A 26,521-nucleotide genomic window follows, 5' to 3' on the forward strand; every position below is an offset into this window, starting at 1 on the left:
TCCCTGCCACGTAGCAACCGTAAAATAGATCCGCAATAGCGGCCATGGGCATAAATTAGCGAAACTCCTTTTATTATAAAAGCCCTAATAATATACTAAAACCCTAAAAAATCTAAACCCTACTTTAAAATCAAACGCTTTTTCTCCGCTAGATTTTTAATTCCATCTCTACTCTTCTCTCTCTCTCTCTCTCTCTCTCTCTCTCTCTCTGTGAAACAAAGTAGGTCTCAACTCTCTCAGTACATTTTCCCGGAATCCAAACACCCCATTACGCGAAATCAGTTCTCTCCTTCTTGATCCCCCGCAAATGGATTCGCGGGAAGTTCCGCAGCAGCAGCAGCAGCCGCCGCCTCCTCAGCAGCAGAACATGATGGTGGGTCCGCCTTCCTACCAAACGTCCATGCCCAACAGCAACCTAAACCCCAATTCGGGTCCCATGATGGGCGGGCCTAACCCGGCCCGGTTCCCGTTCAATGCCGTGCCTCAGCAGCAGCAGCAGCAGCAGCCCACATCGAAGCCGCAGATGGATTCTCTGAGCCCCAGTCCGTACGACGGGTCGCTGAGGCCCTGCGGCAGCGGCGGAGGGTTCAGCATCGACTCTTCTTCGGCTTCGGCGGCGAAGAAGAAGCGCGGGCGGCCCAGGAAGTACTCACCCGACGGCAACATTGCGTTGGGATTGGCTCCCACGCAGATGCCCTCGACGGCTTCGACAGCCGCGGCGGGGCCCCACGGGGAGTCGAGTGGCACAATGTCTTCGGACCCCCCGGCCAAGAAGAACCGAGGGAGGCCCCCGGGTTCGGGCAAGAAGCAATTGGACGCTTTGGGTAATTGATATTCTCAGTGCCATAACAAAATTTGGTGTGAATTTGTAGTTTATTGATGTACATTCTGGTGATTGGTGTTTGCTTGTGTGCTGTGCAGGAGCTGGTGGGGTTGGGTTCACGCCTCATGTTATTATGGTGCAAGCCGGCGAGGTATGTGATTTTCTTGATGTTAAGAGTAAATTGTAGTTAATGAAGTGAGTCTAATTGCAGTTCTTGCAAGGAACTTCTCATTGTTATTAGGAGATTCCTTAATAAAGAATGTTATTTAGTGCAATAAAGGATGGCCTTTAATTTTATTTAAAGTTGTGTGAACCAGAACCGCAATTCTGATGTTATGACTTTGAGGGTGTGAAAATAATGCGTCTGTAGTTTAACAATGGTGTAAATACTTGTATTGGTGTCCTGATTCCAAGATGAAGATATATGAAATATATTAATTAATTTCTTTTAAGAATGTATGTGTATTTCCCTTATTTTGGTATGACGTTCGGCAATCATGTCAATTCTCCAGTTTTTGTCATCATCATAAAATAAAAATTTATTCATAAAAAGCATATAGCAGCCAAAATAAAGGGTGCCTTAATATTTAAAATGCACTTTGCTGTTTTTTTCCATCTTTGTGTGATGTCTGATATACCAGATCTTTCAACTTTTTGTTATAAGGAATGAAACTTATTTGACTGGTTTGTTGTAAATGGTTGTGTCACATTATCCTGTTTGTTGTTTACCAAATGAAGATACCACTTATCTAGTTAGTAGATTTTTCGTTACATTTGTGTATTATAAGGAATATTTTATTTTCTTGAATTTCTTCTGGTTGTTATCATTGGGGGTCTTAAATGTTGATATTTTTGGTATTTTGCCGGAAATACATTGTGTTTGCTTTCATTGGATAATTATTCCTCAAAATACACCTCTCCATTGATCTGCGTCATTGGACTATGTGAGGATTACTTGTAGATGTTAGATATCGATCAATTGCGAATTTAGAATAATATATATATAGCAGAATACTAAGAGAAGAAATTTTTTGCATCCTTTTGTCAATAACTTTTTATTTATTTGTTTCTGTGTGACGGGTGGGGCTTTATCCACTAGAACAGTGGCGTAGTTGACCATGGTGATTAATTGAAATTGAAAAATAGCATTTCTTTATTATGCATTGTTTTATGTTATATAAGTGTCCAGGACTATGTTCTCATTTTCAGTTCTTGTGCATATTTTATCCCAATTTCAATTTAATGCATAGATAATAATGATATTTGATATTTTTGTCCAATTATGGTCTGCCTTCTTATTTGTGTGCCTTGTGGTTTGCAGGATATTGCAGCAAAGGTTATGTCCTTCTCACAACAAGGACCCCGTACGGTTTGTATTCTCTCGGCAAATGGGGCCATCTGCAATGTTACCCTTCGCCAGCCAGCAATGTCTGGTGGTACTGTCACATATGAGGTACTTTGATATTTTTATAACAAATATTTTGGTATGGACATTGGAACATGGATGTGGTTCTATATGTACTTACTGCGATATTACAGAACCAGAAATGAGTTTGATGAGGACTCAGGATAACAGATGCAAAAACCTACAAACTTGTGTATAATTATGATATTACCTTCCTCTTCTAGATTTTACAAATACAAATTTTTTTGTACCATATAGAAAAGCTGTTGTTTGTCCATATAAAAATGGGTCATGCTGTAAGAAAATGTCATTCATTTTGAATTTATTACTGTGGAGTAATGAAAACCCAAATTTACAACCTTTTCCCCTCTACATTGAGTACTTTGTAGTCAAATTTACGACCTTCCCTCTAGATTTAATACTTTGCATTCATAGTTATAAGAAATTTTCTGTGGGTTCCCTTAATGTATAATGAGTTAAATATTCTCTTTTTCTAGTAAGTAAATTTTATTCAAGGTGATATTATTGCACATGGAAACAATGTTCCAGATGTTTGCACTACCTTAAGTACTGGTTTTGAAAGGTTAGATATAAATTGTCCATTAATAGGGATCCCACAGTTACCACTGCCAGCTTTCTTTCTTAAGCTTTTATATGTGACATTTTCTGGTAATTATGGTGGATATGCATGTTTCACAAGACAAAAAATGGAACAATTTACTCAAACCCAAATCTGGCAAATTGTCCCTGAAACTGACTGACATGGTTGGTTCATATTGAGTTCTAGCTCGGTGATTCCAGCTACATTGTGGCATTATTTTGCGATAAGCATAAGTCTTTTTGTATCGTACAATTTCTTTTTGTTAATCAAGTCTTGTTTCCTATCAAAATAATACTAAGTGCTACGTGGGTTTTAAGTAATCAGTTCTAAATGTCTGGCCCAGAAGCAATTAAATTCCTTAATTATAAAAGTATATTCGGAGCAGAAATTTATATCAGAAGCATGGTGCACAAAGTTTTCTCACCCTGAAAATACTTCATATTTCTCTGTTGTTTCCTCTAAGCATGCTATGTTTTTATCATTTGAAGGTTGTAGTGCTATCCCACACCTACATTAGCTTGCACTGGATATCCTCATTTTACAGAAATTGAGGATTACAGATATAACATTTTCAATTTCGGTCAACATCTATATATAATCTGATTTGTGTTTTGTGAAAATATTATTTAGTTTTGTTTCTGCAAATGATTTTCTTGGGGAACATTAGTATGGCTGCTGTTTATTGTCTCGATACTGTGATGCTCTCTCTCTCTCTCTCTCTCTCGTATATTTGGGGGTGGGTTGAGGCTGGGGTGCTTTTTGTTTACTTTAGTCTTACCATTTAGATTATATTACTCCACAATGGAATTTCCATGCCGTTTAGCATAATTTATTATGCTATTTGGATTCTCAAATAACATTTTATTCAGCATTATGTAGCATTAAAGACCTGACAGTCTGTGCTACAGCACTTAAGTTTGATCTGTTTTTTACATAGGAGATGAGATTCCACTCGAAGAGCATCCATAATAAATAAGTTTCAATTTTGCGTGCAGTCAGTAAATTTAACTTTTTACATGAACTCAATTGAATTAGGAAACTTGAGGCCGTGAAATCATGAGGTAAGGAAACATTGTAGAGTTTTCTGTTGATGACTAACAAGGCTGATGAAACAAATGCATATGGAATAACCATCCAAACAATTGAAAAAGTAGAAACAAAAGAATAGATGTGGTATATGGCAAAGCAATCTCACAATTTGGAGGTTAAGCATATGCAACCGAATCTCAGCACCTTCAAACCTTCTTCTATACATCCAAAATACGTTCTTTTAATAGAATGAGTACTTCTATTTTGTAAAATTGGAGCTACTGTGAATTTAAATGGTCTTCGTTATTGAGCGATGACATTCTTATTGAAGTTTGCTTATGACATTCTTATTGAAGTTTGCTTAAGCAATTCTCTCTCTCTCTCTCTCTCTCTCTCTCTTATACACACTCACATGCACATCAGTCCCTCTCTCCTTTCTCACTTGCACAATCACTCACTCACTTTCATGCCCACTCCACTTACACATTGACCGAGGCATTGGTAATGTGTTCTACTCTTTCAAGTGTTGATCTTTGTCCAACAAATGCACAAATTTGTTTGAGCACTCAATTATTCATTTCTGGTGTTATTTGAAAAACTTATATGAACCTGGATGATCTTTTTTGTGTTTAGTTCTTTATTTCTATTGTCGATATCTTTTGTGCTTATATTATCTATGTGTTTTTCTTTGCAGGGTCGATTTGAGATTATATCGCTTTCAGGTTCCTACTTGTTTTCTGAAAATAATGGGAACCGCAGCAGAAGTGGTGGTTTGAGTGTATCCTTGGCAGGGTCTGATGGCCAAGTTTTGGGTGGTGGAGTTGCGGGCATGCTGGTGGCAGCATCACCGGTACAGGTATCACTCTGCTACTATTTGCTCAGATCAGTTTTGAAATTATGACTATGTTCATCTTCTGCAGTTGTAAAAGGATATCCAGGGCAATAAACATATCCTGTTGTCTGTTTGACAGCCAAAAATTCATTAAATGCATATATAGCCTTTGCATTTTAACTCAATTTTATGCACTGCCAGGTCATTGTGGGTAGTTTTATTGCTGATGGGAAAAAATCCAACTCCAACTTCCTAAAATCTGGGCCTTCTTCTCCACCACCATCTCAAATGTTGAATTTCGGTGCACCGATGACAGCGGCCAGCCCCTCCTCTCAAGGAGCCTCAAGTGAGTCATCCGATGAGAATGGTAGTAGCCCTCTCAACAGGGGACCTGTGCTCTACAATAATGCTAGTCAACCCATTCATAATATGCAGATGTACCAAATATGGGGTCAAGCTCAACAGTGAAGAGGAAAATGCTTCCAGGTTACCAGTACAGCGCATTCGGGTATTGACTGCATTATTCTACCTAGTGGATAGGGAGGAGGGGGGGTGGGTGGTGGGTGGGGGGACAACTCACAGGGGATTATTTTAGTTCTAGGTTGAGTTTTTGTTTTCTTTTTTGCTTTCAAAGTAGTTCACACTTTCCCTTTCTCTCTCTAAATATGATTAAAACATGGGCTATTGTTGATAGCTGAGAATATGCCGCCTGTCCCTTAGGTTCTCATGAGTTAAATTGCATTTAAAATATTTTCTCGTTCTTTCTATTTTTCATTTTTCTTTGTTTCCCAGCTAGGAGTATCTGACTTAATATGTAAACTTGTTTTACGAATATAAAATTTCATGGCAGTCTTGAATAGGCTTGAGTGGAATCTTATTACAGGTTCGCTCTCTCACAGTTTCAGAGTTGGCACATTGTATTTTCTTGTGTTTCATATCCTGGAATCTCTGCCTCCAGTATTTTCATCCAGTTCAGGACCGGATGTAAATTGTTACCTGAAATGTTTTTAATTTACATCAGGATTTGATCTGTTAGAGCTTGTGTAGTGGTGAGGCAAGTGGGTGGGGAGGCGTGATGCCGTTTTCACCTCCCAGAATTTTTGTCGTTCAGGGAGCGAAGGGTTTAGAGGGTTAGAATTCGAACTTTATTATTTATTCTGTAGTTATTTTTGTAGTGACGAAGAGATTTTAGGTGTGAGAAGTGATTACCAAATTGTTAGTGCAACTTTGAGTGGAGCAAAAAATGGTATTTGCACATGAAGTGTAGCAAAAAATGGTATTTGCACATAATGGTATTTGCACATGGTTTATTAGAACAATTCCTATCAGGAAGACCAATACAAGACAAGGCAAAAATCTCAGGAAGAAGATTGGAAAGTACAATACAATGGCTCATAAGTTCATGTTAGTTTACTACTTAAATAAACTGATGGTTAATTTATTGGAATGTGCTAGCCTAATTTTATCTATCCAAAAGGTTGCACATGATTCACACGTGATCCTTCTGAATGTATTTGCGACGTTTGAAATATCAGCAGACAATCTGTTTTTTTTAAAGGATTACGTGTGAAGCACATGCAACTTTTTAGATACAGAAATTGATGAAGTTAGTTATAGATAGCACATTGCTTTATTTATTTTTTATAAATTTCTGTGACATTTTGGAATAGAATTCCCTATTTAGGGCCAGTTTGGCATTGCTGTGCTGTGAAAATAATCGCTGTCAAATTTGCTGTGAGAAAAATTAGCTGTGAGAGAAAGCAGTTTGGCGTTTGGTAAACTTTTTGTTAAAAGTGTTGCCGGTACTAATTCCCACATAATCAGAAAATGATTGCCGCATAATTATTAAACCCAGCGCCTCTTCGAAATTGATTCCTGCATAATCAGAAAATGAAAGCACCACATTAGCTGCTTTCCCTTATAGCTTTCTCTCACAGCAATTTTTAACAATAAGTGATTTTCTCATAGTTTACCAAACGGACTGGGCTTCCCAAAATTTTTAAAAAATCACTTATCACCCCAAATAAGCAATGCCAAACAGGCACTTAATCTAATGGTTGAAAGGAGACTTTTATTTATTTATTTGTTTACTTACAAGCGAGATGTTATGGTGTAATTTCTCAAAAGATTCAAACTTAGTTTATATATAGTTTTATATTCTTTCATTTTACTTTTTTTTTTTTTTTTTGGGGTTTTTCATTTAAGATTATTTATGTTCTGTAACGCGTTAAATTTAGTCAATTTGATATTATGATTGTTTATTGTGAGCATATAGATACTTTGGTTTTCACGTAGGGGCCTACATACTTCAAGCCCGTCCCTATCAAAGGAGCGGAGCTACCAAACAACAAAGAAGTTGCCGTAAAACTTTTGTTTTGTTTTATTTTTTTTTATTTACCTTAAGATTAATCATCATCTCACTTTATTTCTATGGAGTGCAATGCTACATGTATAACATTTATGCACCATAAGAACTATATCACTAATAAATATGACCATAAGTTTCTAGTTTTGTTAAAGTTATGTTTGGAAGTGATTGTAGAATGACTAAAAATGTCTTCAAATAAATTAAAGCGGCCGAGACATAAAAAACTAGAAGTATTCTAAATATTCTAATTATATGATGAAAGGGAAATACGGAACACCAAACCTTAGTTAAAGGGGCAAACAATGACGTAGCCACCTAAAGACCAGGATGAGACGGGGCCCCTTCTCATAGTTTTTATTCTTTCAAATTTTTACTTAGATATGTATATATATATATTGCTTGTGGAATGAGTCGGCCAGTCAGATTATTGATCGACCCTAGATGTTCTAAAGCTCGTTCTATATATTTTGTTTAGTTATTTGCTTTTCCCTATGTGTTCATACCTGTTTAATGGAAAACTAAACATAATTGTATCCAAATTAACAGAACAAAATCATCAATTTATCTCCTATTAAGTATATTTGTTTCATGGTCTAATATATCCCTCCCGACATGAATTCTAGCACTCTGTCTAGGTGAGAAATGGAGCTCAAAGTTCAAGTTCATTCAACCACCTCATGCATTTTGTTCAATGGACCTACCGGCCACGGTCTCCAAGGTTCCTTTGATGACAATCAGGAACGCGCCAACAGCCAGCAGGCGGGGTGGGCCCACCGACTGCCGCGGCAGTCACACTCCCATTTCCTAATTTCCTACTACCCAGCGATGCTTCCAACGGCTCTTTTGCCAGCAAAGCGACACGCTAAAACCATATAATACAAATATAAATACAAAATAACTCTTTCTTAATCTCAAAAATAAATATAAAAATAAATAAAAGCTATCTCTCTCTCTCTCTCTCTAGCCGTTGGCTGGCCTATTCAGTCATACTCGTCTGTCGACCACTTTCCCCATAAATGCCTTTGCCTTAACTCCCAAATTAATAAGCACAAAATCCACAAGCAAATTGCAAATTTGCAAATAAATACACAAATATTGTTAGCTCATTTTTGTGTCAACTTCTTCCAATGGCTTGCTTGGTCTTGCCAATTACAATGCTGAAAAAGAGGTGCATGGGGTCACGGATAGGCGGCTACCGGCATTTAACCGAAGAGGGGTTCGGAGGGTTGGAGAATCCGGTGACCGTGGTGGTCGGGAAGGAGAAGAGGGAGTTCTTGGTAGACCCTTTTGTGCTAGAAGAGAGCCCGTTTCGGGTTTTGATCGAGATGATGAACAAGGACAAGAAGATGGTGGATTTTATTGATCATGAGAATGGCAAGGGGAGGATGGTTTTTGTGGATGTTGATGCTATTCTTTTCGAGCATATGCTTTGGTTGATGTATAATGATTGTTCTTCTTTGTTCAAGCTCAATCTTAAGGAGATCATCGACTTCTATGCTCAAGATAATTAGGCAGATTCCAGAGGAAAATACAGAGAGGTACTTCATATGAAACAGAGGTACCATGCTGCTGCTCACTGATACGAGTCTATAGAATTCTTCTTGTAAAGAAATATTTTATAATCTAATAACTCACACATGAATATACATATTGCAATGGATAATTATTCATCTCTCTATGGCTAGATGTTCTACTTTTTTGGTCATATTTCTTTCAAATTTTTGTTTTTAAATTAAAGAGAAAGAGGGGAGTCAGAGGAGATAACAGAGATCAGAAAAGAAAACTCACGTGCTTGCATTCTGCTCAAATGAGAATCAAAACCTGTTCGAATTAAATCATTCTTTACATTCAGCAAAGAACGACAAAAGTCTTCAATTCTAATTTATGTTGAAAAAGTCAAGAAAGATGTTGCTTAGGATTATGGTAAACAAGGAGAAACTCAGCAAACAGATCATAGGTTACATTTCAAACTGAAAGGAACCAATGCTTCAAATTAATAACTTCCACATTACTTTTAGCTTTCAAAAGTCTGGATTTCTTTCTTTCTAAGTTTAGATTTGACCGAAGATTATTGTAACACGTTATCATCACGATAGTCTTAATTGGCCAAAAGGTGTATAAGAATGATTGGCACATCAATCTTGCACCATGAGCTTTCTTATAATCATTTTATTTGCGCAAGGACAGAAAACTAACAGTTCTGTATATATGTGCCTTCTTTGTCCTAATTGGCTTAAGTTACTGTGAATTATTTGGTAATCCATTCTTTTGATTTGGAATAAATTCCAAGTATAAAATCAGATCGATATGCATGTTAGTTTGCGAGAAAATTCAGAATATATTAATGAACAAAACACAAAACTAATGCTGAATTATTATTACTGTTACCATTCTGCTGGTGTTTCATGAACACAAAACTTATTAAAACCTTCCATCTTCAACAATTCTCTGGAGAAAACGACAACCTCAGCGCAGCGACATCGAACAAGAACCTATAGTTGACCTGCTGAGCCGCGCCCAGTATGTTTAGACCATCACTCTGGTCCATTGACAATATGGTCATGCAAAACTCATTGTGATGTTCAAAGGCCTGGAAGAGTGTGGGTTTATGCAGCACAAAGTCAGCACCTTCGAAATGAAGTGTCACTGATGGTGAAGTAAAGACAGTAGGGATATTCTGGTAGCAAAGATCAAAACCAGTCTTGCTTTTCTGCGTCATGGGTTGCCATCCATACATGTTGTGGAAGTAATCCACCACAGCTTGTTTCAAGACCTTGAATGCCTCTGCCACGATATGGCTATATGGAGATCCTGAATCAACTGCCATTCCTTTTCCACCTGCCATGAACAAACTTGGATCGATTTGGAGACGTTGTCCATTAAAACTTATCGCATCCAGTTTCGTGAAATAATAGTCATCTGGACCGCCCAAAATCGGTGTGCTACGAACACTAGGACCTCCAATTTGTGCATCCTCACCAAAATGTAGCAATGATTGGGCCTCAAATTGTGATGGAAGGCAATACGAAAATCTTTGAAGGGTGATTTGGTTTAGTTGTTGTAGAATACCAGTGGGGTGACCCCTGCCTAACCCCAAAATCCCTCCTATTGGATTATCATGACCATGAAAATAGTCATTGAAGTTCACCTTATTGAAGAGTCCCCACCCAAATGCCACATTAGGGATAGCTAGTTGCCCTTGCTTAGATAAAAATGTGAACGTATCAAATCCAAAGGGGCCGTAAGTGGAACTGCGATCATAGTAGAACAACCCATAAACACAATTCTGGCCTTTAGTACCAGGACCAAGGTTTGGAGGAACACAAAGTGGGTGATCATCAGGCATGGGCCGGGACGTGGTTGATCTCCTGATGTTGAAGTTAGGCATTGACAATTCGAAGCACGACTTGCATCCTTCGCATTGAACCCACGTTAGAGTGCTACCAGTGTCCAAGGCCAAGTTGGCTTTCTGATGAGGTGTGCCAATGTACATCTCTGTGTAATAGAAATCACTGTATGCATGTTTAACAGGTGAACTTATGGCGTTTGGGACTAAGGTTTCTGATGAGTTGGTGGTCATGATAAGGTCGAGGGCTCGAGCTTTGGATATTTCGGTCAGTTGTTGGTGTTTTTCAGAAAGGGTGAGGTTTTTGGGGAAGATGGAAGAGTTTGGTGAAAGAATAGTGAACATCTTAATGCTCAATCCTTGGGCTACGCCTCCCATGAGAAAGACCATGAGAACAAAAAAGAAAACTGGAATGATTTTAGACATGTTTTTCAGGCTCATGTTTGAATTTTGATCCAGCCTCACAAGAAATAGAATATTTATAAGGTGTGATTTGCATACCATAAGGTGAATGCAATTGATGAAATATTAGTCATGCCAATGCCATCTTGGAATATGTCAACAAATTTTGAAGAGGTTTTCCATTTGGATCCACCACAAATTTGTGCGTTTTATCCATGAGTTTTCTGTCATTGAAATTTTCATAAAGACAATCGTTCTTCTTTGAGATAACTTGCAGCATCTCCTATACTATAAACAGAGACGGATCCCTTTAGAGATTGGAAGATAGTGCTTGTCAATTTTCAATCACACAGATGAAGGTGGTTGAACTAGGAAGTTTCTGAAGTGACTATTTATGTATATACACTACAGCTAGGCTAGCTATGATACACAACCGAACGACTCATCTCTATTTTCTTTGGATGATTTTCTAATTAATTACGTGGAACTTCAAAGGGTCTTTTAATTTATAGATGGGCTGCAAAACAAACATGTACACACAAACAAAACCAAGTATTTTGAACTTACTTGGGGGTGTATACTATAAATTATAGGTTATATACTTAAATGGTCTTACATAAAAGGAAAAATTTCAGAAAAGGGTTTTTAGGAGCTATTGCCTGACCATGATTAATATTTAGACCATGCCACGCTAGCTGCAAGTTGCAACAGGGCATGTGAGCGCTGCCGAGAGCTGCTGACAGATGCAGAGAGTTTCAATGCTGCATTTTGTCGAGCACCTGGTGTGCAAGCATGGGTCGCCCACCAGCCTTCCACAGGATCGCCGGAGGAGCTTCCCAGCCGTTTTTCTGGCCTCCACGGAGTTGCCCGACCCCATTTGTCCCTTAATGAATCCACCACTTCAGTATGAAACTTACATTGTTGACTCATTAGCCTTATGACAAATTTAATGATAGAAGTTTAACATGGTATATTGGAAATAAGGTACCAGATATCTCTAGTACTGATGATCAAACTTCACCAATTTGAAGGTTGAATTCTTTCTGAAATCTTTTTTATTCTGATGTTCTAAAATAGAAAAAATAAATAAATAAAATAAATGGGTGCAGGGTTCTATGCCCTCCTCTTCAATAAAAATTCAAAGGTTAAAAATTGGCGTGTATTTCATTTGGCAGTCACCTAATTAGTGGTCACATTCTTTTCCTTTCAATTACAAATATGTCAATTATTTTGTAATCCTTTATTTTGTAATTAGTGGTCACATTCTTTTCCTTTCATTTGGCAGTTACTATTTATTTTGATGGAGTTTGATGGGCACAATATATGAACCATTTCATGATCCTAGAGAGTAGAGGTAAGCTAGTACTTATTCCAATCTTCCACAATTTTCCTGACCAAAAGACAATCTCCTCGCACCAACATCATACAAGAACCTGTAATTAACCTGCCGAGCCGCACCTACAAGGTTTGGACCATTATTGTCCCCCCGTGACAATATCATCATGCAAAACTCATTTTTACTTTCAGGGTGTTGGAAGAGTGTGGGTCTATGCACTTCGAGGTCTCCTCCTTCGAAGTGAAGCGTCACACATGGGACCGTAAACACTGTAGAGGTGCTCTGGTAGCAGAGGTCGAACTCATCACTCTTAACCTTTCGGAATTGGTTGCCATCCGTACATGTTGTGAAAGTAGTCCACCACTTGTTGGCTCAAGACATTGAATTAATGCATCATCCACAATAAGAGTGTCGGAGATCCTGAATCAACTATATGATCCCACTTCCACCTCTCGAGAACAAGTTCAGGTCGATTTGGGGACGTTGTCCATTGAAACTTTTAGCGTTTAATCTCACATAATAATGGTCATTTGGACCGCCCAAAATTGGTGTGGTACACATTGGACCGCCCAAAATGTAACAAGGATGGCTGGGACTCAAATTGTGGTGGAAGGCAGTAGGAGAATCTTTGAAGGGTGATTTGGTTTAGTTGTAGAATATTGGTGGGAGGGGTGACTCCTCCCTAACCCCATAGACCCTGATATTGGATTAGGCTGGCCATGGTAACGGTCATTGAAGTTTACATGGTTGTCAAGTCCTAACCCATATGCCACATTTGGGATCGCTTGTTGCCCTTGCTCAGATAAGAAAGTAAATTTCTCAAGTCCAAATAGACCCTCAGTCAGTGGTAGAGCCATCAGCATACTCCAAGAAATAGGAACAAGCCCCGTGGCTGGAAGAACACAGAGTGGGTTATTAGCAAGCATGGCTCGGCATGTGGTCGATTGCTTGCCGTTGAAGTTAGGTATTGACACCGGAAAACATGTTTGGCATTCTTTCCCTTGAACCCATGTGATAGAGATACCGCGGTGTCGATGTGCAAATTGGCTTTCTGAGGAGATGTGCCACTGTAGATCTGTGTGTAAAAGAAATCACTGAATGCATGTCCAACAGGAGATCTAATAGTGTTTGGGACTAGTGGTTCTGATGAATTAGTGGACATGGTGGCTTGAAGGTGAAGGGCTCGAGCTTTGGATATTTGGGTAAGTGTTTGGTATTTTTCAGCAAGGGTGAGGTTTGGTGAAAGTATGGGGAACATCTTAATGCTGAAACCTTGTGCTAGCTGTGCCTCCCATGGTTGCAGCAGACACGAAAAGGGCTACTAGAACAAAACAGAAAACTTGAAGATTATGAGACATGTTTTTCATTAGGCTTTGATGATCTGTTGTGCACAGATGTGATTTTAAGCATGGACTCAGAAGAGAGTATTGATATAGTGCAAGGTGTGATCATTTCGGCAATAGTTTTTTTTTTTTTTTTTTTTCATTCTCTCTTCATAAATTTAAATAGTGGTGTTAGGTGTAACCATTTGTGCAATTGGCTCATCATTTGTACTAGTTACATTCAAATAAAATTTAGGGTTATGAATAATTTAGTACATTTCTTTTCTTCTCACAAGGAGGTATTATAGTGATACAAATACAAGCCTATGTAGGAAGTAATTACAATAAGGAAAAAGGAAATAAATACAATCCCAGTCAAACCGATATTCCTATAATTACTATTAATTATAATAAAGGAAATTGTATATAATTCCTATTGTGATTTAGTGATTCACGTCAACACTCCCCCTCAAGATGGTGCATAGATGTCGTAGATGCCCAGCTTGACAAGTGAATCTGTAAAGGCTTGATTTGATACGGCCTTGGTCAACATATCCACCAATTGTTCAATAGTCTTAACTTACGGAACTTCAATGATCTTCTCTTCCAATTTCTCATAATAAAGTTCCGATCAATCTCTACATGTTTCTTTCTATCATGTTGAACATGATTTTTAGCAATCTTAATTGTTGACTGATTATCACAATACAACTTCATAGTATCCTCAGTAGGAAACCCAGCTCCCCCATAAGCCTTTTCAACCATAGCAATTCACAAATACCTTTCACCATAGCCCGATACTCGGCTTCTGCACTCGACAAAGAGACAAACTTCTGCTTTTTACTCCTCCAAGTGACCAAGTTACCTCCTACAAACATTAAATAACCAGATGTCAATCTCCTCTTCTCCCCCTTTCCTGCCCCATCAAAGTCTGTATACGCCACAATCTTTACATGCCCATGCTTTAAGAACATCAGACCTTTTCTTGGAGCACACTTCAAATACCTCAAAATTCGGACTACGACATCCATATGCCGCACACTTGGATTATGCATGAACCTACTTACAAAACTCACTAAATATGCAATATCATGTCTAATGTGAGACAAATAAATCAAACGACCAACCAACCTTTGATATCGTCCTTTATCAGTTGGAACTTGATCTGGATATTCTTCCAAATCATGATTTTGTTCTATAGGGGTACCAATCGGTTCACACACAAGCATACTTGTTTCCTTTAGCATATCAAGAACATATTTTCTTTGTAATAAGAAAATTCCCTGTTCAAAACAAGTTACCTCAATACCCAAAAAATATTTTAATCCACCAAGATCCTTCATATCGAACTTAGAGGCTAAATAGCCTTTTAGTGCCAATTTCATCAAGATCATCACCAGTCACAATCATATCTTCTACATAAATAATAAGAGCTGTTAACTTACTATTCTTCCTTTTAAGAAAATAAAGTATGATAAACATTGCTTCGCTCATAACCATATTTTTTCATGGCAAGACAGAATCTCCCAAACCAAGCTCTTGGAGATTGCTTCAATTCATACAGTGCTTTCTTCAATTTGCACACAACACTGGCATCATTAGGAGCATTATAACCTGGTGGCAATAACATGTAGACTTCTTCTTGTAAGTCTCCATGTAAAAAGGCATTTTTTACATCATATTGCTGCAATGGCCAGTTAAAGTTTGTAGCTAAAGATAATAGAACTCGAATGGTATTGATCTTAGCCACCAGTGCAAATGTTTCTTGATAATCAATAACATAAGTTTGGGTAAAACCTCGAGCCACAAGTCTGGCTTTATACCTATCAATAGAACCATCTGGTTTGTGTTTTATGGTATAAACGCATCTGCAACCAACTGGTTTCTTCCCTTCTGGCAGTTGCACCAATTCCCATGTTTGATTTTCACACCCAAAAATATTCCCTCTCTTCTTTTTGCTCTGTCCTTTGTGAGAGATGGAGGGTCTGAGAAGTGAGAGAGAGGTGGTGTTTGTGAGCGGTGTTTGTAAAGTTTGCAACAACCTCATCAACCCTAACCCATCCCCACGCGAGATCCACCCCCAACCCCAGCCGAAACCCATCCCCAACCCTTATTTTTCATTATTTATTTATTTTTAATGTACAAAATGACTATTTTGCCATCATATTTAACTGCAAATTGGATGAAATGTTGCGGATTTAGACGGAGGGGAGAAATTGGCGAAAAAAAGAAGTTCATATCCTTAATTTTATGAAAAAAAAGGATTGGGGGTAAATTGAAAGTTGGGTACAAGTTCAGGGGGCAAATCACTAGTTAACCCTATATATATATATATACTTTTATAATGGAATCTATGTTTTTAATAATAATTAATTACTTTGTTATTTTATTCATTAAAATATTTCTAAAGGATACATTGATAAATTTTGGTTGGAGAGTCTATACATTTGTTTTTAAGAAATAAGAGGTGTCATGCATTCATTTGATATGTGCATACTTATCTTTGTATAAATTCATTGTGTGGAGTTGAAGTTTTCCACTAGTTAGCATATTTTGCTGTCAAAACATGTGGTGCCTTCATATTGATGGTTAAGTGTGAATAGTAAGAAAGTTGGTATAGCTTTTTACAAAATGATGGCATCATGTACTAGAGGTGGTACTTTAAGTTTTCATCTTGTTGACTCCACTAACATGCAATAGTTTAAAGTTTGATAAATATTTGATTTTGGCTTGGACAATACGTTATTATCTCTTAAATAGCCGCCAATTGCTTCATCCAATAGAAATGAAAGTATAGCCGACATTTCTTTAGTATAAATAGGAGTACAATTATATCATTTTGAAAAGCAAGACGTGCATGGTTTGCATGGGAAACAATAAGAAAGAAAGGGAGGGAAATAGTAGGAAGAGAGTTTCAGTGTGAATGCAATGGAAATTAGGGAGTCGTCTCACAATTCTAGCAAAAGCTTTGGTTTCAAGGTAGGGGGTTTTTTGGGGGCCTTTACAGAGATTGATTTAATTAAATTTCCTGAGCACTATATTATGTGAGATATGATTATTTGGTTAATGTTCTTATTAAAATTGAATGGTTTCCCAAGAATATTTATGTATTATTGACTGGTTGAATAATGTTGGCATAATTATATAAATATATTGATGATATTTTAAATGGTTACATTGTTGTGAGATATATGGGATATGTGAAATGCATAATTATATCATGTTATAGAAATTGGTTGGAGTTGTTGAGTTGAGAAAATAATGATGGAAAAGAGGGTAATGAAAATAATCTTTTGTGTAGTTGAGTCTAACTCTTGGCAGGTACCAGATCTCAGGGATCCCACAGTGCACATGGTTTTTATTGGGTGATGCGAGATTGGCGACAAGGAGTTAGACAACATGACTAACAAAAGGGGAATTTTGGGATGATTGATATGGTGGTAAGTTCATATAAATGGGCACTCGGGACCAAATGGTATAAGTATGGTATGGGATGTGCATGTTTGTTTGTCCAGTTATATGAATTAACAGGGGGAGTAGATGAAGAGCATTCATGCATTAATATTATTAATGTGATATTTGGTTATGTGATTGCTTGTCACTTAATTTAATTATATCAATTTCCTGTGAAAAGGTTTATGTCCCTACTGAGCTGTGGTTTCACTCACCTCCTAACAGGTTTTGCAGGTACTGAACCTGAAATCTAGGATTTGAAATGAAGTTGGCATATCTGTAGTGTGTTTCATGTACAAAGCTTGTGGTTGAATAATGAACTACTCTTTAAGCGAATTCTTGAGTAGTTCTCACGTCTAAAATAATGTAAAAGATGTAAAATTTCGAATATTGTTGTTTCCGCCGAAAATTCGATGAGAATTTATTTATTTACTTCAATGTTCTTCACATTTTAGTTATAGTTTTTATTAAATTCTATAATTAAGGTATGAATCATGTCTTAATCCAAGATTACGTAAATCCGTGGGTTGGGGCGTGACATCTGTACAGGTCGGTTCTGTGCAAGTCGGTTCATTACTCTCAAGTCACGCATGGCTAGCCAATTGACCTCAATGTTATCTTGAAATAATTCCATCCATTTTGAATCTTCAACGCTACTCTCCCCCAAAAGAGGAGAAGGGGATACTGGGTGAGCAGAATACATCTCATGCTCAGAAAACGTAACATCCATAACAACATAGAAATGTCGAGTCGGTGGATGAAAGCACCGATAACCTTTCTGATGGGGTTGATAACCAATAAACATACTTCATAGCACACAGATCGAATTTTGTACGTTGGTGTTTGTGCAAATGCACAAAAGCAACGTACCCAAAAACACGAGGTAGAAGAGTGAGATGAGATGGGAGGGAAACATAAGCCTCTAATTTGTCCAATGGGGTCTTAAACTGCAGGACACTAGTAGGAGCACGATTAAGAAGATAGACTGCAGAGGTGATCGCCTTCTCCCAAAACTGTGGGGTCATGCAGACACCAATAAGAGTAGCACGAGTAATTTCAAGAATTTGGCTATTCTTCCTTTCAGCCATACCATTCTGTTGAGGGGTGTAGGGACAAGTAGTCTCATGTAAAATTTCATGCTCCTGCAAATAATTGTGTAAGCACTGATTAACATATTCACCACCATTATCTGAACGACACCTTTAAAGTATTAGAAAACTGAGTTTTAATCATCTAGTGAAAAGTCCGAAAGCAAGCAAAAACTGACTCTTATTTTTCAACAAGCACAAACACGTCATGCAGGTACGATCCTCCACAAAAATAACAAACCAACAGAAGCCAGAAGTCGTAGTAATTGGAGCAAGGCCCTAAACATAAGAATGTATCAAAGAAAAAGGCACAAATCTTTTATTATAGCTAATAGAATAAGTTGCACGTTGACTTTTTGCCAAAATGCAAGTGTCACACTTAAAATCCGAAGGTTTACAAGCTGAAAATAAAGACGGAAACAAATATTGTAAATAGCCGAATGAAATATGACCCAAACGAAGATGCCATAACCACAGTTGATCCTCAAATGCAAGGTTCAAACCCTTGATAGATAGAGATTTACCTGCACACACATCATGCACATAGTACCACGCCCAATAATCTCCCCGCTACTGAGATCCTGAAGAAGACAGAAAGTAGGATAGATTAATACTAAACAATTTAATTGTTTTGTTATTTGTAGAATAGATAACAAATTATTAGAGAGCGTAGGAACTAATAAAGTATGGTCCAATGTGAGAGAGCGAGTTAAATCAACACTTCCAGCACTAGTGACTCGGAGAGGGCACACTATTGGCATTAGCAACAGTTAAACAAGCAGGAGAACGATGATGGTGAAGGAGAGATGCATCAAACGTCATATGATCAGTAGCTCTAGAATCAAGAATCCAACCACGGTTCTTTTGAGAATCAGTAGAAAGGAGAGCTAGACCAATATTACCTGATTGTTGGAGAATGACAACATCTACCCCAGAAGAAGTAGAGGTAATGGAGACCACAGGAGACACGGCGGCAGCAAGAGGTGCTGGTTCAGCAGTACAAATGATGGCTTTACTTCTTTCGACTAGGGCAGTTGTCACGGCCCTCATAGGCCCTATGCTATTTATAGCTATCCTACCATTCGAGGTATCTATTCTTCTGAAAGCACTACTCCACATAATGGCAAGTACTGCCATTGGTGAGTACACTTCCCAACAGTAGAACTATAAGATGAGTGTTGAGTCAATGACTAATTCCCATGTTTCTTGATAGCCATAGCCACACCGGAAGCACTATCCAGATTAAGCATGTTATTGCGATGTTGCTCCTCACGCCTCACAGTGGCAAAGATTGTCGCGGGGTTGGGGAATGGTTCTATACGAAGAATTTCTCCTCGAATAGGATCCTAAATATCATAAAGACCTGTCAGAAATAGATAGACACGTTCCTCATCAATCTCCTTTTGGCGATCATTAATCACGTCAGCGTGGGTAAAAGTAATTGGCTTGCGGTGATCAAGCTCCTGCCAAATAGCCTTCAAATTAGAAAAATAGGACATAATGGGTCTTCCTGCCTGCTTAGTCTCCATAGCTTTGCGAGATAAATCATAGATAATTGATCTATCAACACCTTCATAATATGTCTAAGACGCGGCCTCCCAAATATTTTTGGCAGTGGGAAGACGAATAAACAAATTCATGGCACACACTCGGTTTCATGGCACCGATAAGCCAACCTTTCACAATAGCATTCTCCATCACCCACTTGTCATAGGTGACCGCATCAGGAGCAAGTTCTGGAATAGTACCAATAAGATATCTCATCTTCCCTCGGCCCGCGATAAACATAGTAACAACTTGGGACTAGAGGGTGTAGTTGGTGCCATTTAACTTAACACCATAAGAAATAGATGTTGGTTCATTAACAACAGTCACAATCGGCGTAGAAGCAGAAGTAATCGAAGCATCAGCAGCAGCCTCTTGATAAAAAAAGGTTGCTAGTCTCAATATCGTCACGAGCCATAAGGGTAAATTAGGGTAAGGTGTAGGAGAAAGGGCAAGAAATTTCGGCAAGGTCAGGAAATTTATGGCAAGGCAAGGGTAGGAAAAAAAAATTGCAGCATGGTACGACAACAATAATAGCAGCGGCGGTAGCAAGGTAACAGCGACGGCATCGGCAAAGAATAGCAGCAACAGCAGGATCCTAGGATCACTGCTCTAATACCAACTCAAATAGAATTTAAGGTTATGAATAATTAAGTATATTTCTATTCTTCTCACAAGGAGGTATTTATAGTGATACAAATACAAGCCTATCTAGAAAATAATTACAATAAAGAAAAAGGAAATAAATACAATCCTGGTCAAACCGGTATTCCTATAATTACAATCAATTATAATAAAGATAATTGTATATAATTCATATTATGATTCAGTGATTCACGCCAACAGTTACTAGACATGTATGTAATTGATGAAATATTAGTCATGCCATATTATGCTGGAAAAAAGTTGCATGATAACTTTTTATTATGTGAACACATATGTTAAGGCTTTGAGATGGTGAGATTGAGATTACACAACATCCAGCTGGTTTGTATATAAATAAATGTTTGTCAATGTCATTTGAAATTTGGTAGCTTGGGGGGAATATCTAAAACTAGGCATGCATTTGATCCACATGAAAATTAGAATATTTGGGCTTCAAGGTTTCCCATATTGGGTATATCTCGCTGCCACTACTAGACAAAGGTTTCCCATATTGATTTCACATAGCATGCACTTGCAGAGTACCTTCGTTAGTGTAAATGAAACAATTAAGAAAACATAAGCTATTCCAAATGTATAAGTTGAGATAGATCAGTTTATTATATGGTGCTTGTCTGCTTTCAATTACCAAAAGAAGATGGATGTAACTTGCAAATCTTTTAAGTGGCCTTTTATGTACACCACTACAGCTAGCCTGCTGTCCAACTTTGGCCATTGTACGTTTGTGGATGAAACTCCAGTTAGAATTTTATGTTGTATATGCGTAAGTGACTAAGTATTGGTAAATTTTGTTTTTCCCTTTTTGTTATGTTGCTGTGTGGATTGCATAGTGTTTTTGTTTTTATGTCACACTCTTTAATTTTAGTTCATGTAATATTTTTTTTCAAAGTAGTTACAGAAAAATAAATAAATCATATGAATGTGCATACAATGGTGAAAACATCGCGGCCCTCCAATTTACGGATATTTCAGGGATCTATCAGTATCCTTAAACAAGATGGAAAGGAAAAAATAAGGGTAAGCAAGCTTGAGGGGTGAATTGTCAACTGATGTTCATACAGATCGGGCCAGCGATCCTAATACAGGGTCCAATTGGAATGAATTACTACAATGTAGCCCGATAGCTTCTTCCCATGCTCCAATGTCCTTTTTTTTCCTTTCTTTAATGATATTGTATTCCCATCCCCCACTGCATATATATATATATAATATTTTCCTTCTCCTTGGAAATTTTTTTTTGAACACCAAAAAATAAGCTTTGTGTGCCACCCTCGGCCAGATTGAAGAATCCTTTTCAGAAGTCGTCATTAAACGACTCAAAAGCAACAAGAATATGGTAACCAACCATTCTTCAACGACAAAGTTGCTTAGTAATCTTTTGCCTTGACACAACTGACACAGCTCAGCTGTGTTCATCAAAGAAAATATGATGTTCTTGATGAAGGTCTTCGAAAAATCAGAGAAGTGAAAGAGGACATGCCCCTTTCGAATATCATTCATCGAATTGATTTTGTGGCGATGCCAGGAACGGGCTAATTTGGTTAAGAATTAGCTTAGAGTTATACAGTGACTTAATCCAGATTACTTAATTCTTAACAATTAATTGTGTTCAAAGTTACTTTCTATATTATTGATTGTATCACATGTTTCCGCACTTTTGGATTCACACACCTTGTCACTATCACACTACATTCCAATTATTACAGTCACGTCCATGCTTGCTTGACAAGGCATTAGGGGGAGGGAGAGAGAGAGAGAGAGAGAGAGAGAACTCTTAGGTTGTGACCAGTTTGTCGGCCTTACCATCTCTCAGAAATCTAAGTCAGAAAACACACTGATTAACCTTGCAAATGCATTCATTTTCGAGGCTTCGAGGGAGTGTGAAAAATGAAAAGCATGAGTTTATAAAGTACCCGCAGCCACTTTTGAAGCAAGAAAACCAGCATGACAGTAGACACCATAGTAATTTGGAAAATCATCATTGCTGTCTGTCCGCATTAGTTTTCATTTGATTAATGTTGTTTTATTAATTTAATACGTTCATGGAAATGCGCACACAAAAATTATGTTTTCCTGTGGGGACTGGGGCCGTAATATTCAACTGCTCTTGATCATTATTATCTCTAAAGATGTTGACAGCTTAAATTAGCATGGGTAAGCATGGATATTATATTGTTCATATGACCTGGTCATCTCATGTTTTAGATCGAAGTTCTTTTTGTTATTTTATTATCCAAGAACACTTGCTCTATTATATTTGCTTTGGTGATCAGCCGGGATGCTTATGTTCTAACTACCTTCCATATTTTTCAAACTCTTTTCACCTATTGTTTTTCAAGCTCTTTTCTCCACATAATAATTAAGCATTTCACATTCCAACCTAAAAGCAAAGAAAAAATTTACAAGAAATCGAATAGGTTGAACGGATTTATTTATTTATTTATTTATAAAGAGCAATGCATTCCACGAAAGAAAGGTTACAAAAGATCTTCAACTATACATGGTTGCTATGCCTAAATCATTCATGAAATAAATGGTCACAGAAGAAAAGTGGTATTAATATCGAATGCAAAAACAGTAAGCAGCAACTTCAGTACATGGGTTATATATGCAGGGTTGCCCTCGTAACTGCTAGAGGTTATACATCCCCAAAGTTGGGGAAGACAATCTTACTAGGTTTCTAACCTAGTGGAAAAGGGCATTGACTTGCATATTAGAAGTCTTAAGTTCGAACCCCCTATGGCATCTTGGTTGTGTGTCTGTATGTTAGAAACCCTCCTCCCCTATAGTTTAGACTATCGTTTGTACTAAATAAAAAAAAATCACATCTCGATCTAAACAAGATAAATGTAGCTTGAGAATCCACTTAGAGGAGTATTCCAAGCATATTCGTGAGCTAAAGTGCTTTAAGGAATCAAACGAAATATATATTCTCCTAATTAAAATGACCACTAGTACTATGATACTGATAGGTGTGGAGGAGAATCGATAGATTTCATCAAAAATACAAAACAACCACATTAATTCTTCATCAACATCTCGCATAAACATTCCAAATGGAGAATTAAAAATTGGAGTCCACATACATATGAAAGAAAGAAACCAAACACGATCGAAAGATTATTAATGATCGCCAACTTTGTTTCATAGCGGATGACTTTGAAGAAACATATAATGCATGGTGGTGGGTGAGTGGATGTGGAAGTGGTTTTCTCAAGTTCAAGGGTGTGATTATTTAGTATTGTTGACTTATATAATAGAATTGAATGTGTGCATTGTAAAGCTCTAGCTAGGAGTTTAAATAACTCATAAAACACACAAACCTGAATTTTTTTTTTATATTAAAAGCAATAGTAATTTTATTGATAACACAGAAATAGTATAGAGTATATGCAATGTCAAATATGAGTACAACATCTCCAGTGACCAAACACAAAAATAAATTGGTTTGCTCTGGAGAGAATTATGCATGCCAGAAAAATCTAAAAACTCCAATTCGGCAGACAAGAAGCACGGTCGAACACTAAGAGAATCAATATTTAAGAGAATCAATACCGACCATGAAGGGCTAGATTATTTATGTTATCTCTCCTGCAAATTGTATTGTAGTATGAGAAAAAAAATGCAGCCTTTTGCACTTAAAAGACTTGAAGCATTGTATTAACCATGCATGACGAGGATCATATATCTACAATGGTTCATTTCCTCTAGCTCCTGGTTTTCAAGTTAGCAGCTTGCAACTTTCGAGGTTGCTCCCAAATGGGCTTCCAGAAACTTCAACAAAGTGCTGGAATCGGAGTAGGTGGCCAAATGATATGAAAGACTCCTTGTTTAGTTGAATAAGTAAACTGGCCATGAGCTAGCTAGAAAAGTAGGTAGCTCTTGGAAGCATCGAGATTTTGTCCTTCATACTTCCAAACTGGGGATCACGATGTACTGACTAACCAATCCAAATTTACATAGAATCTTGTAACTATCTTAATTAGGTTTTGAATGTATAGGTGAAAATTATGCATGTAATTAACCTAGCAAAATTTTATTGAAAGCTAAAAGAGCAAGTGTAAGAAGTGAGCTGAACATTTCTAATGTAACTTCAGCATAACAAATAAATCCAAACGTTGAGCCAATAAACAAAGAAAAAAGAGCAAGGGTTTTATCTGAAAACATTGCAAATTGAAGGAAACAGATGCCAAGCCACAGATCCTACAAGATTTACTTGAGACAGTCTCCCAATATATCAACTGCTCTAAAGATAGATTTAATCATGTTATTAAAACAAAAGAAGCATAAATTAAGCAAAAGGCAAGTGAAACAATTGCTAGCAGTAACCCCTAAATTTCAGGGACTATGCCACTTTCTGAACGTAGTAAAATAATTGCTATCTGTTTAAAGCTGAAACCTCAAACCATTCCTTATAAAGAACAAAAGCCACTATTTCCATAAATCCAGGAGACCGAAGAAGAAGAAGAAGAAGAAGAAGAAGAAGTGGAAGCTTCAAATTTAACAGAAAAAGAAAGAAAAAAAAAAAAATTAAACATGAGGATGAGGACTAGCTAATCCATGAAATTTGCTGACCTTTTATCTCCAACAAAGCTCATCTCATCCAATGCACAACCCAGCTTCAAATCTCAAATCCCCATCTAAAATATTCTAATTAAACACATCAAACCCTTAGCATCATGTCACTTCAATTAATTTGCTCTACTCTCTCAAAATGGCGGACGACCTCCAGAGTTATTTCCAGCCCACCCATCAATCGGCAGCTGAACATTCTGCATATTCAATGGAAGATTAAAGAAAGGAAGCCCCGAAGACGGGTCGGGGAAAGGGTTGTTCCCGACACCGCCGCCGCCGCCGCCGCCACCGCTACCTCCGGAACCCTGGGGGAGCTGCACCTGCAACTGCTCCTCTTCATCTAAAGGCAGCCTCTCATAAGCAACATTAGTAAACGAGGAGGCGATCACTATAACGGGGCCTGCGGCGGTCAACTCACCGACCACGCTGCCCCCGACCACCTGCCCCTGCACGCCGGCCAAGAATATGGTCAAGCTCGTGGCCCCGGGTGGGGCCGGCGGGGGCAAAAATGAACCTGAAAGCGACAAAATCTCGAACCTTCCATGAAGGGTTACTACGGAGCCTGCTGCGGCGGGCTGCCGCAGACTCACATTGGTGACGGTGCCGCTGCCGCTCAAAATACAGATCCCACGCTGCCGGCGCCGCGCGTACGTGGCGACGCAGTCGAATACATCGCAGCCGTTGCCTACCTCGAGAATATGTGCTCGGAGAGTGTTGGCGCTTTCTCTTGTGATGATGACTGGGGGCTTGGGCTTGTTTTTGGATCCAGGAGGACGACCTCGGGGCCGCCGGGCCACGATGTCTCCTTGCCCGGGGTTGATGCCCCCGAGGTCAAGGCCCTGGTGATGATCTTCCGCGGAGAACTGGCCGGTTGACCTGTTGACTACTGCATCGTCTTCAGAGTCGGTTTGTTGTTGTTGGAGGTGCAAGTCTTGCCTGTGAAGCTGGTGAACGTAGCGGGGAGCTGAGCCTAAATCCAAACCAGCCATGGACACATCAAAAAGAAAAACAGAAAACAAGGGGAGAAAATTATTAAAAATGATTTTTTTATATAAAATTAGTTTATGGAACTGGGAATAGGAAATTAAAAACTGTTTGTGTTTTTCTGCTTTTGTTTATTTTATGGAAGTGGGAAAAATTAATATATAGAGAAAAAAAGAAGAGAATGGAAAAAGAAGAGAGAGATGGAGAGAGAGAGAGAGACAGAGAGACAGAGAGGGTGTGCTCCGGTACTCGAAGTTTTAAGAGTTGAATTATATATGACAGAGAGAGACAGAGAGAGGGATTTAAAGAAAAGAAAAACAACAACGACAAGAAGAACAAGGAGGATCGAGTGCAGAGAAAGGGAAGGAGAAGAAGAAGAGGAGGGATGAGAGGAGGGGGTGAGGGGGTGGGGGCGACAAAGGACTCAAAACGCAGTCATTTCTCTCACACCAAAAGTTTAAATATATCACTAAATTAATATTTTGTTGAAAGTTTAATATTGCTTTCTTATTCTGAGGAAGAAGGGCATGGTTGCAAGCATGACTTTCAATATTAGAGCGTGAAGTAAACGTCATCTTTAATATAATATGGGTGGAATTATATTTATTATTCTATGTTTTTTTTTTTTCAAAAAAAATTATTGATCTTGATCTACTTATCAGTTATTTTGCTAGAGTTCAATGATAAGTCATTTGATTTTAGTAAGTGTGTTGTAGCTCAACTTATTAAAAATATTTATCCATGTATGT

At 38.0% G+C, this 26,521-nt stretch overlaps 4 protein-coding genes across 4 annotated transcripts; 2 read left to right on the forward strand and 2 right to left on the reverse strand.

The window, feature by feature from the left end:
• The first annotated feature begins 90 nt into the window (after nt 1-90).
• On the forward strand, nt 91-5,562 carry LOC110768024 (AT hook motif DNA-binding family protein). Its single transcript, XM_021971710.2, has 5 exons — nt 91-824; nt 922-974; nt 2,145-2,276; nt 4,553-4,714; nt 4,892-5,562. Exons 1-5 carry the CDS (start codon nt 308-310, stop codon nt 5,156-5,158), a joined length of 1,131 nt encoding a protein of 376 aa, XP_021827402.1. The 5' UTR covers nt 91-307; the 3' UTR covers nt 5,159-5,562.
• Nucleotides 5,563-7,987: 2,425 nt separating this feature from the next.
• LOC110768020 (uncharacterized) lies at nt 7,988-8,736 on the forward strand. The gene has a single exon (XM_021971700.2). It carries the CDS (start codon nt 8,186-8,188, stop codon nt 8,567-8,569), a length of 384 nt encoding a protein of 127 aa, XP_021827392.1. The 5' UTR covers nt 7,988-8,185; the 3' UTR covers nt 8,570-8,736.
• Nucleotides 8,737-9,495: 759 nt separating this feature from the next.
• On the reverse strand, nt 9,496-10,845 carry LOC110768008 (aspartic proteinase nepenthesin-1-like). The gene has a single exon (XM_021971686.2). The coding sequence runs from the start codon at nt 10,843-10,845 to the stop codon at nt 9,496-9,498; it is 1,350 nt and encodes a 449-aa protein (XP_021827378.2).
• Nucleotides 10,846-24,312: 13,467 nt separating this feature from the next.
• Nucleotides 24,313-26,188, reverse strand: LOC110768014 (AT-hook motif nuclear-localized protein 23-like). The gene has a single exon (XM_021971694.2). It carries the CDS (start codon nt 25,775-25,777, stop codon nt 24,923-24,925), a length of 855 nt encoding a protein of 284 aa, XP_021827386.1. The 5' UTR covers nt 25,778-26,188; the 3' UTR covers nt 24,313-24,922.
• Nucleotides 26,189-26,521: the final 333 nt, after the last annotated feature.

This window comes from Prunus avium, chromosome 5, assembly GCF_965620075.1.
Source record: "Prunus avium chromosome 5, drPruAviu1.hap1.1, whole genome shotgun sequence".
Taxonomy (NCBI): Eukaryota; Viridiplantae; Streptophyta; class Magnoliopsida; order Rosales; family Rosaceae; genus Prunus; species Prunus avium.

Coding starts and splice junctions, on each gene's coding strand:
- LOC110768020 (XM_021971700.2), top strand. CDS start 8,186: ATGGCTTGCTTGGTCTTGCCAATTACAATGCTGAAAAAGAGGTGCATG.
- LOC110768024 (XM_021971710.2), top strand. CDS start 308: ATGGATTCGCGGGAAGTTCCGCAGCAGCAGCAGCAGCCGCCGCCTCCT. Junction 975..2,144: donor TTATGGTGCAAGCCGGCGAG/GTATGTGATTTT, acceptor TGTGGTTTGCAG/GATATTGCAGCAAAGGTTAT. Junction 4,715..4,891: donor TGGCAGCATCACCGGTACAG/GTATCACTCTGC, acceptor ATGCACTGCCAG/GTCATTGTGGGTAGTTTTAT.
- LOC110768014 (XM_021971694.2), bottom strand. CDS start 25,777: ATGGCTGGTTTGGATTTAGGCTCAGCTCCCCGCTACGTTCACCAGCTT.
- LOC110768008 (XM_021971686.2), bottom strand. CDS start 10,845: ATGAGCCTGAAAAACATGTCTAAAATCATTCCAGTTTTCTTTTTTGTT.